The sequence below is a fragment of the Orycteropus afer genome, unplaced genomic scaffold, assembly GCF_000298275.1.
Source record: "Orycteropus afer afer isolate SDZICR_OR568_19922 unplaced genomic scaffold, OryAfe1.0 scaffold00209, whole genome shotgun sequence".
Taxonomy (NCBI): domain Eukaryota; kingdom Metazoa; phylum Chordata; class Mammalia; order Tubulidentata; family Orycteropodidae; genus Orycteropus; species Orycteropus afer.
In genome coordinates this window covers 4,845,376-4,856,679 of record NW_006921796.1, presented here as the reverse complement: position 1 = coordinate 4,856,679, position 11,304 = coordinate 4,845,376, and the positions used below count along the sequence as shown (strand labels likewise).

Genomic DNA, 11,304 nt, shown 5'->3' with positions numbered 1-11,304 from the left:
AACAACAACAACAACAACAAGCCACTCCTCAGAAGGAAGATTGGGCAATCTACTTCCATAGTGATACTGCCTCAGAAACCCAAGGAGGGGTTGCTTTTGTTGTTAGTTTGAGTAGGTAGTGTTTCCAGAAATTTGTCTGTTTCTTCTGGATTTTCAAATTTGTTGGAGTATATGAAATGAAACCTTATAAGAAAAGGTAATTAATGAATAAATCCAGATTCATTGCAGCATGAAATGCATACAGGTTATATCACTGACTTTATTTATGATTGTAGATTAAATGTGTTCTTAGTGCACGTGGAGTAGAACTTTTACTTATTAGCCATGCCAAATGAGACTAATTTATAATAAAGATAGATTCTTTTTCTTTTATCAGACCTGTATATGTTGTAGTTTAGTTCTGTCAAGTTGTCTCCAACTCATAGTGACCCTATACGCAGTAGTACGAAACACTGCCTGGTCCTGTGCCAGCTGACCTGTATACATTCATGGGTGTAGTCCCATTCTCCTTCCCACACCTGTTCACCGGCCTGTCTGTGTATCTATTCGTAGATTGTTGTTGTTACTGTTACTGCAGGATTGTGTGTGTAAAAGTATTTACCTCTGTTACCTTTACAAATTCTTGAGCTCCTCTCAGTGTCTTCCTTTGCTTTGATCAGTTTGTGCCAACCTCCCCCTTGTTGTACATTGCCTTTCCCTTCACCCAAGTTAATATGTTTTGGCTCCTCACGTAGTGGTTTAAGGTAGGTGTTCTTGTTCCCTAGTGCTGCTCTGACAAAAAATATACCACAAATGGGATGGGCTTAACAAACAGGAGTTTATTCTTACAATTTGGAGGCTTTAAGTCTAAGTTCAAAGTGCCAGGCTCTAGGGGCTGGGTGAAAGCCCCTCAACCTTGGGGTCTAGCACTGCCTCCTGCTCCTGGCCCCCTGGAGCTAGAGGTGTTTCTTCACTCAGAGAGCTGCTGGCTGCTGAGGCTGGAAGCCCCAAGGTTGACAAGTAAAAAGGCATAGTCCCAATGTTACCAGACCACATGGCAGACCATTAACTTAAGTCCATTGTAAGTCCCAAGGTCGGCAGAGCATCGCAGGCTGCTGAGCAACGACGTGGCTACATGCAGGGTCCAAGCGTGCCATAAGCTAGCGACCGTTCTCAAAGCTTCTCCTTATATACAGGAAGCAGACCACATACCCAAAGGTAGCTACTCAGCTGCTCCCAGTAGATTCCACCATGGAGTTGATCACCAGTCTCATCATGGGGAATACTACATTCAGCTGCCCAGCCACTCAACCAGGCCTAGCCAAGTTGACATACAAACATAACCATCACAATAGGTTCTTATTATTGTCTGCTTGAGAAAGCCTAGTGTGGTTTAATTACTTGAGTGCACCCCATTACATCCATACCATACAGTCTTTGAGCAGAGTTATAGCATATAATCATTTAAGTACTTAATGTAGAGTAACTTTAACTGTTACAGTATGAAGTTATTTCTATCACATCTTTCTCTCTCTCTCTTTTTTTGATAATACTTTCTTGTGATTTTGGTGAAAGTTTCCACAGCAAATTAGGTTCCCATTTAACCATTTCTTAACATATTGTTCAGGGACATTGATTATAGTTTTCATAATGTGCCAGCATTCTCTTTATTTCCATTTTGGTTTTTCTGTTTCCATTAATCTAGCTTCCCTTCCCCTTCTTAACTTCTCATGTTTGCTTTAGGGTAAATGTTGACCGTTTGGTCTCATATAAATGATTTTTTAAAAAGCTCAGTACTCACTGGTGATATTATTTATTTTATAATCCAGTCTTTTAGTTAGCTAAGGATGACCTCTGGGAGAGGTTTCATTTCCAAGTTTAAAAGGGTATCTCAGATGACAGTTTTGGGGAGTTCCTCTGGTCTCCACCAGTCCAGTAAGTTGGACTGTTTAAGGAATTTGAGTTCTGTTCTACATTTTCTCCCCATTCTATCTGTGACCATCTGTTGTGTTCCTGATCCAAACAGTTGGTAGTTGTGGCCGGGCACCATCCAGTTCTTCAGGTCTCAGGGTAGATGAGAATGTGGCTCAGGTGGGCGGTTAGACCTTTGGAGTAGTTGGTTACTTTTTTTTCTTTTGCTCCAGAAGAGGAGAGACCAATAATTGTATCTTAGATCTACCACCTCTCTTTAAAAACATGTTTTTGGAGGATAACTTGTCTCTATCCAGTACTAATAGCTAACATCAAGGCTAAGTTTTTAGTGCTCCATCCTTATTATAGCTTGTAACATATTCTGCTGCACTTCTATACTTTCTAAAAATAACTCAAGTTAAAAATTGCATTATAAAAACAAGTGTTCCTGTGGGAAAATGGAGTGGAAGATTAGAGAGGTATATACTAGCAGTAAGAGTTATTTTCCCTAAAGGGGTCTGTAGTAAAGTTTTTTTAAAATTAGTAAGGGGATAGCTCTAAAATCTGAGTTTCTTTTCATATTGCTGCTTGAGTTGTTACCAGTACATACATTCTTCCATATTATAACCATCATCATTCATTGACAGTAGATGATGGTTTATTGATAGATTTTTTTCTTAGTGACTCTCTACTGTTGCTTTCATACATTTATTATTAATTCTGTATCAGTTATGTCATAACTGTGATGTAGCGGAAATGTCCATATTCATCTGGTAAACTTTACTTTTTCATCTTAAGATAGTGTCACACTGGAGGTGAGTCTGACTTAGGCATACTTTGATAACAGTGTAGTTAACTCAGTGAGTTCTGACCGTATTTCTTAAATCAGAAGGGCAGTATACCCTAGCCGTTGGAAGGAAGGTTGGACAGTCTACTTCTGTAGTGATACAACTTCGGAAACCCAAGGAGGGGTCGCTATGAGTTGGATCCGACTCGGTGGCAGTGAGTTTTTTTTTTTATACCCCAGCCATAGTCTGGAGTGTGAAGTTTTACAGGGCATCTGTCAGAATTCAGTTGATGATAGAGAAAACAAAATGGATTAAGAACACTACAGAGAAATGTAAAGATACTATATATGTGCTTGAGCTCACAATTTAGTTCCAGAAAAAAGACACGTAATGAGATATCTAAAAAAATAGATTTAAATAACCATTGATAAAGATTTCACAAATACATGATTTATTGCCAAGTAAGTTTTATGGGCAGTAAAAGTGAAAGTTGATTTTTTTCTTTCCAGTATAGGACTTTGGGCAAATGAGTCACTTTCCCGAGCCTCAGCATCCTCGTCTCTACAGTGCAGACAGTATTAGTGAGCCACAGCACTAAGTGGTAGATGAGTGAGTGGCCATGTTTAATGGACTTGGAAAGAAGAGCCAGTAAGAGACACTTGTGCAGATTTGTGTCTTCACCTAGAGGCTGTGACATGAGGCAAATGTTTGAAATCAGAAGGACAGGAACCTAGAAGAGATTCTGTTCTTAATTTTTGAAATGTCTGTTTTAGAAATTACATACTGAAGATTTTCTTAGTACAGTTGATTTACTAATACATTGTTACCTCTTTTCAGACCCTCAACTTTGTAGAGCATTCCATTAGTTGCAAGGAAAAATTGAATAAAAAAAATAAAATTGGAGCTGCTTTCACTGACGATGGCTTTGCCATGGGTAAGCACAATGGAATTGTCTTCCCATTTATTTTATGTTCTCCTTATAATAAATTCTTTGAAATATTTGCTTGAGAATAGGTCAAAGTGTTCTTTATAAATCTGTTTTTCACAAGCATTGCTTACTGTTTACTTTTCATTTGGACCATCTGATAGGCAGTACTTGTTCGTCCATCATTTATAACTATCATTAATGTGTTCTTGGTATTTCCGACGACTTACCTAGTTTGACCTAATATTTAGGCTTTGTTTTGTCATGGCTTTACACTTTCAGAATATTGTGTTTAGTTTCCCTGGTTTATCTCAGTTACTATCTATTTAATCAATGGAATTTTTTTACTGCACCCTTATGGGCATATATTTCTCCAGGTAGTTTTTTTGGGTCAGTTTATCTTTAATTCTTTATACTTTCACATCTTTTCTTTTCTTTTTGTAGGGAGGAATTAAAACATATCGCTAAACTTACTCACTTATGCTTTGAAATGTAATTTGAAAGAAGAGTTATTGGTGAAGGAGCAGAATGCAACTTTTATAGTTACTGTCATTTTATTTTGGTTTTGCTCCTTACCACAGGTGTGGCCTACATTCTAAAGCTTTTGGATCAGTACCAGGAGTTTGACTCACTTCACTGGTTTCAGTCTGTTAGAGAGAAGTACCTGAAGGAGATCAGAGCAGTTGCTAAGCAACAGAATGTGCAGTCAGCCAGTCAAGATGAAAAACTGCTTCAAACCATGAATCTCACTCAGAAGCGACTGGATGTCTACCTGCAGGTAGAGAAGATGTCTGAAAAACATAAGTCATATAGAAATCCCTACTTTAACAAGTAAGGTGAATAGTGGTAAACGAGATACTGTGTTAGAATGAATGGCATCTGGAAGCCATTTGACTCAAATCTTGAAAGCAGATGAATTAATTAGGGCCAGTTTCTGTATTTATGATTTCTACTAGAGCTTTTTAAAATAATTTTAAAAAGAGATATTAAAATATAAATACTTTGCTGTGGTAAATATTTTCAGCTTTTCTTTTCTTTTTTTTTTTTGATTAGGAATTTGAATTGCTCTATTTCTCACTGAGCAGTGCAAGAATTTTCTTCAGAGCAGACAAGACGGCAGCTGAAGAAAACCAGGAGAAGAAAGAGAAGGAAGGTCAGTGAGTGGCTTAAGTTTGGAAAGACCAATAAATCTTTCTTTAATAGTAGACACTGGTCCAACTTTATCTGGTCAGTCTTCCAGCTTCCTTGCCCTTACGGAAGATAATATTGAGCTAGAAATAAGTCTTTTTTTTTTTTTTTAATGGGGTGGTGGTGGTGGTGGTGGTGGTGGTGGTGGTGAAATTTACGTAATTCATGCATTTAACCCTGTGGTAACTATAGGCCCTTAATTAGTTTCATTTTTTCTTAAGTAAAATAATTTAACAAGCTTAGTTTTTTTCTTTCGCCTCTCGGCCTATATCACATTAGAAGGAACAGATTAGAGGGGACCCTGAATGTTGCTGAAGGCAAAGCTGCTGATGTAGGCATGGACTGAATGAGATGCGGCAGCTGATGAAGGAAGTGTGAAATAGCAGGGGCTCTGTAGGTCGAAGTCAACAGATCCACTCTCCCCAGGCCCTAGAGAATTGGGGTACGACATAGCCACAGTAACTGATAGTTATACCAGTGAACTTGAGTCATCAAGGAGCTGAATTCTATCTGCTGTATTCTATGTAGAATGGCAGGAAGGTATTTCTACGTCTCCCTACCCCTAGTTTTAAAATAGACGTTATGTTTTAAAGAAGTTTTAGGTTTATAGAAAAAATTGTGGGCAAAGTACAGAGTTCCCATAACCCCTTTCTACTCCCTACATACTATTTCTTCTGTTGTACCTTGCATTGGTATGTTTCAGTTGTTACAGCTGATGAACTAGTACTGATACATTATTATTAACCAAGTTCATATTCACATATGTGTGCAGTCTGTACAGTCCTGTGGGTTTCAACAAATGCATATGTCCTGTGTGCACCATCACAGTGTTGTGTGGGCCCACTGCCCTGAAAAATCCTGTGCTCCACCTGCTCATCCCCCTCCCTTAACTGTTCACACATTTTCCTGCCTGAGGACATTGCCCACTGCCTTCCATGATCCGTTTCTCTCATACTGAAATTAAGGAACAGTTGTCTTCCCTGAGGAACTTCTTTTTCTTGTCACGGAAATCGTGTACACGAGGTGTTCCTCCTTGTTCTGCTTACAAGTTCAAAACTTCATGCAGCAACTGAATGGACCCTCACAGTTCTTACGTTTGCTCTTCTCCCTTTTTTCTTACTTGTAATTCATAGAGTTTTCATAAATAAAGCATATAACTTATACTTCATAAAACAAGATTATTTTATTAATCTTATTTTATAAGTCAATTAAATTTTATATTATAATTTAAAAAAGTATATATGAACTAGAGGTGACACTTTTGGATAATCCACTGATGTGAATGACCTTGTTCCCTGACAGTGTTACAGGCATTAAATGTTACTCACGTCAGTAAGGAGCAGGTCCAGACGTTGGAAACTCAACTGAGTAAAAATAAGCATGTGCTTAAAAATGATTTCAGGCTTCTCCCTGGGAGATCATTCAGTATTTAGTAAATGAAAATATGCATAGATTGTGTTTGGGCTCATTTTAAAGGTGAAGATAATATTTAGCAAAACCATTTGGAAGAATTTGAGTTAAGTATAATCTAAAATGTGAAGAAACTTAAAGTTATTACCTAGGTTCTATTCAGACATTTCGTGATGCCAGAAGCTTGTGTCCAGCTCAAGAGACTGGGAAAACTCGGCAGGGGAATTAAAACAAAACCAACCCACGAACTCCCCAGTCTTAAGGCAGGTGGGACTCCTTGCTTTGGTCCATTCTTGTTAAGTCGATTTCTAGGGTTCTAGTTGATGCCTGGGTCATTCTTCTGTTTCTGGACTGTTTCGTTCAGCTAATGGTTACTCAGAGATGTAGTTAGAGTTGCTAGATACATTGTCAACTAGTTTTTGTCTGTTAAGAGAAATAGATGCACATGACATTTTGCACAGAAAGCCACAAACATTGTTGAAAGTGGCTTTATAAAATAAATGTATAATACAAACGGAAAGTAATTTATTCTGGACAGTTTTGAGGTTTGAGTTTGCAGCTCGGTTTCTGTCAGTAACAGCGGCTCACTCCAGCAGTGAGTCTGGGCCCAGCAGGGGAAGCCAGCCTGGGAGCAGCCCTTCCTCAGAGGAGGGGATGTCAAGATTCATAGGAGAAAGGCTTGGCAGGTTGAGACCCCATCTCAGATACAGTTCTGAGCTCTCTCAATCCCACACTGTCATTAAGAATCAGTGAAAATGTTACAGTTGCAATATGTAGCCTAGATTTAAAAAAATGGAAGGTAAACCCACTAGGTATAATTGGAGATATTAGAGAAATATTTGGTGGAAATAATATTTTCTTAATTTGAAATTTAGCAACATAGCTCTATTTCTCCTCAGATTTTAAAATTTACTTTTTAATTCATTTTTGTAAATGAACTTAAATATCTCCACTGTTATTTTCACTTCCTGCCTCCAGAAGAAGCTAAAACGAGCAACGGAGAGCTGTCCGCCAGCACTGTGTCCGCTGAGCCTGTGGTGAAATGATAGTCCTGTTATGTGTTGCCCTGTGAAATCAGCAGAATGGTGTTGATGCTGTTGCCAGTCCAGTGGATGTTAATAAGCTATTGATGAATTGTTTCCTGGGTCAGTCTCTGGAAAATATTTTATTGTTCAGTTGTTTAAGGCAGTGCTCGGAAGTTAAGTCCAGTCCTCTTCCAAAAGCTCTACTTTTGCAAAGGTTGAGAATGAGATTTAAAATTGGATTTTAGCCCAGAGGATGTGCCTAGAAACAGTTACTTGAAGTGAAGTTATAGAACAGCAAATCCAAATTTCTGAACTGCCACCTCAGATCCCTTACCATCTACTTGAGTGTTTATAATTTATGTTTGCAAAGATCTTCGGTGCATATTTCTCTTAAAGTCATTGGAAATGCATTGCACATACCATATACAGGCAGTAAATACATATTTTAAAACAAAGATTTCAGCCTGAAATTCATGAAGTATATGTACCATTATTCTTCTAAAAGGAATATATGAAGATGACTTGGATGCTGGAGGTGAGGCACAGGTGCACTGTGCCCCCTTATGGACATTATAAACTGATGAGTGCTATTCCTTCATTGTTAATTTCATGTAATTCACAAGAGCTGCTGCTGTCTGTGGTGAGACATTTTATACTAGTTTACGTTGCTTTGGGCACATATAACCTCCAACAACTGCTTTAAATTTATAATTTGCTTAATATTCAAGATGAAAGAAAATCCAGATAAAGCCATATAGTCCTGCTTGAAGCTTCACTTCTGTTTGAAGGCACTATGAGCGATATCAGAGAATATTGAATGAATTCTTATTTCTATATCCAAACTCAGGTTTCTTCTACATTAAGGTTCAGTTGAAATCTTGGTGATGGTTTGGGCAGACTTTTTCTTTAAGCCACGTATAATCATTATTGCACTGTGCAGGCTTTTAAAAATTACCACTGTGAGAATAAAGTTCTAATAAAATCATTTACTGGTTTAAAAAGTACAGAAAGATTTTGAGTGAGCTGCTAGCTTTATTTTTGTAAAGAGTATGCAAGCTAAATGGCTAATCATGGCCTATAACCTTTTAATACAATAGATTGATACCTTGGCAATGAAAAGAAAAAAAAAATTAAAACAAACATGGTTTTGGGAAATGCTTGATTTTTCCATTGCATTTGCCTGCTAAGCATTTCTTTGAATAGATCCTGCAAGTAATTCTTAACGCTGTTCTTGATTTCCAGCTTTTAGGATGCGTGTATAATGCCCGGCTGTAGTCATTCATTAGACAGTCAGGGTAACTTTCCCAGCCCCAGAAATACGTTCACTGTTGATAATCAGAAAAGATAGAATCTGTAGGAAATGTGTTTTGTTGATTATGTAAACATGATTTACAGAATTATGAACAATGGATGGATTAAAGGCATTTAATATTTGTAATTCACACTAACTAAAAAACTGGCCCTAAAGCATGCTGCATAATTAATAATTTATATTTTCATTATGTAATGTTTTTATTAATGATCTTGTATCGATTTTATCAAAGTAGTCACCATTTCATAGCAAGAGTATCATTTTCTTTTTCATCTAACTTTCTTAAAATCATCCCCTTTAATACAGATAGAAATTGTGATTAGAAGAGAAGCAGATGTTGCCATTCATTATGCAACCCTCCCAGTCTACATTCATGGCTTATCAGTACTAGGTAAAGGTCACATGCTGACTTCCTGGGTATCTACAATGGAAAAGAAAGCGAGAGGTTATTTTGCCTTTGTTGTTGATATTGAGTCAGAGCGACTCATAGCAACCCCTCCTTGGTTCTGAGGTAGTATCACTGTGGAAGTAGATTGCCCAACCTTCATTGCGAGCAGTGGCTGGTGGGATTGAACCGTCAGCCTTCTGGTAAGCAGTCAACTGCCTTAGACACTGTGCTACCAAAGTGTCACTGCAACCTGAACAAATTATTAAAAAATCCATATATTTGAAATAAAGTCTCTGAAAAGTTTAAGTATACTTAATGCTATTGAACTCCAGCACTACAGAGCTGTAATGTATTCACATCTAGGTTACTATACACTTTTGGATGATGGTTTTTCTTGCTAAAATATTAATTGTTTCATTTTTTCACACACACTGTAATTTCAAAATTAATGTGAGCATTTGTTGTAAATTAAATTCACAGAAAACTTAATGATGTTCAAATTCTCAGGAATTAAGGACTAACTATAACATTGTCAGTTCTGATTTTGTAAAAGATAGGAAGTTTGTTACCTCACTTGTGTGGGGATTCCCACACTCTCATTCTGTGTTCTCTAAGAGTAGAATACAGCATGTATATTCAAACATCAATTAATAAAAAATCCTGTCCCTGGATCCTTATGTTTAACATTGAATGTCTTAAATCAATAGTTCTGACCTCTTTAGGGTCTCCTTTAATTTAATAAAATACATGGAATGTCTCTTGAAAAAAAAAAAAAGCCTGCATGCACACAGGCAAAAAAATGTCAGGTACGGAGGTAGGGGATTGGCTGCTCTCCATGTATCACAGATGAAGAACTTCTCTTTTCTTTATAAATTGTTGATCCTTCCATTGTTAGTTTCAAATAAAAAGAACTTGCATGAATTTTTAATTTCAAATCCTAATTCAGAAAAGAATCATTAATTTCCAGTGTTTAATATGTTAGAAATAACTGTATTATTCTTTGCAAATATGAGTTGAAATGAAACCATAATAAACAGCCTTTTAAATACAACACTGGAGGAACTGTTCTTGGTTCACCGTGGGACTCTGGGTGCTGTTCCGTATTTCTTCTGTGGTAGCAAATTTGTAAAATTGCAGGAGGGATGAGATGACACCATCACACGTGTGGTCATCACATTACTTTTATGCTGATTTGCTAAATGAAAAGGTTGTTGTCGTTATGTGCCGTCGAGTCAGACCCGACTCATAGTAACCCCTCCTTGGGTTTCCGAGGCAGTATCACTATGGAAGTGGATTGCCCCATCTTCCTTCTGAGGAGTGGCTGGTGAGTTTGAACCGCCAGCCTTCTGGTTAGCAGTCAAATGCCTTAGGCACTAGGCTAACCTAATGAAAAGGTAGCAGTTTTAATAATGTTAGCGTGATTCGTTTCCAGCTGCATATTCCAGAAGAGTTTCAGACTGATAGTAATTCCTTTTCTTACGGTAGTTTTAATGCTACAGTTTGTTTTTTTTTTAATTGTGATTTTGGGGAAAGTTTACAGAGCAAATTCGTTTTCCATACAACAGATCTTGCACATTTTGTTGCAGGATATTGATTGTGATCCCCATAATATAACAGCTCTCTTCCTACTTTTTCTCTGTGGTTACCCTTTCCCTGTGTCCTTCTTTCTTATGCATTCCTGCCCTCTGAACTATCTCCCTGTGCAAGTACTGCCATTCTGGTCTCCCATGGTTGATTGATGTTTAAGGAGTGTATCTACCTGGTGTAAATGTTCATCTCACCTATTGTTTGGCTGGAGGCCATGGGAGTGAATCAATGTCAGGCCTGAAGGGCCACAAGGGGCCATAGTCCCAGGCGTTTTACCAGTCACTATCAGACCAGTAAGCCTGGTCTTTTTTTATGATTTTGAGTTTTGTTCCACATTTTTCTACCACTCTGTCCAGGATCTCCTATTCTGATCCCTTTCCGAGTGGTTAACAGTGGTAGCCACCTACCACTAGTTCTTCTGGTCTCAGGGTCATGTAGGCTGAAGTTTGCACGATCCACTAGTCCCCTGGACTAATTATTTCCATGCATCTTTGATTTTCTTCATTCTTCTTTGCTCTGGATGAGGAGAGCCCCATTGTTGCATATAGATGGCCACTTGCAAGCTTTTAAGACCCCAGTTGCTACTCATCAAAGTAGAATGTAAAATAATGTGTAGTATGTTACGCTGATTGAGCTTGATGTCCCCATTACTATGGTCCAGAGCACATGGGTCCACTGACACACTCCCTCAGGGTATTTAGCTGTGGCTAAGAAGTTATAGCTTTGGCCCGTTAGCACTATTAATATATATATGGACATTCTTTTTTTTTTTTTTAATTTTATTTTGATTT

General features: G+C 37.8%; 1 protein-coding gene across 1 annotated transcript in view; it reads left to right on the top strand.

The window, feature by feature from the left end:
• Window positions 1–7,247, top strand: part of WASHC4 (WASH complex subunit 4) — a 103,937-nt gene extending 96,690 nt beyond the window's left edge. Inside the window, exons 30-33 of the mRNA XM_007948241.2 lie at window positions 3,516–3,612; window positions 4,185–4,381; window positions 4,657–4,756; window positions 7,180–7,247. Of these exons, the coding sequence (XP_007946432.1) occupies window positions 3,516–3,612; window positions 4,185–4,381; window positions 4,657–4,756; window positions 7,180–7,247 (462 nt within the window). The remainder of the gene's footprint in view (window positions 1–3,515; window positions 3,613–4,184; window positions 4,382–4,656; window positions 4,757–7,179) is intronic.
• Window positions 7,248–11,304: the final 4,057 nt, after the last annotated feature.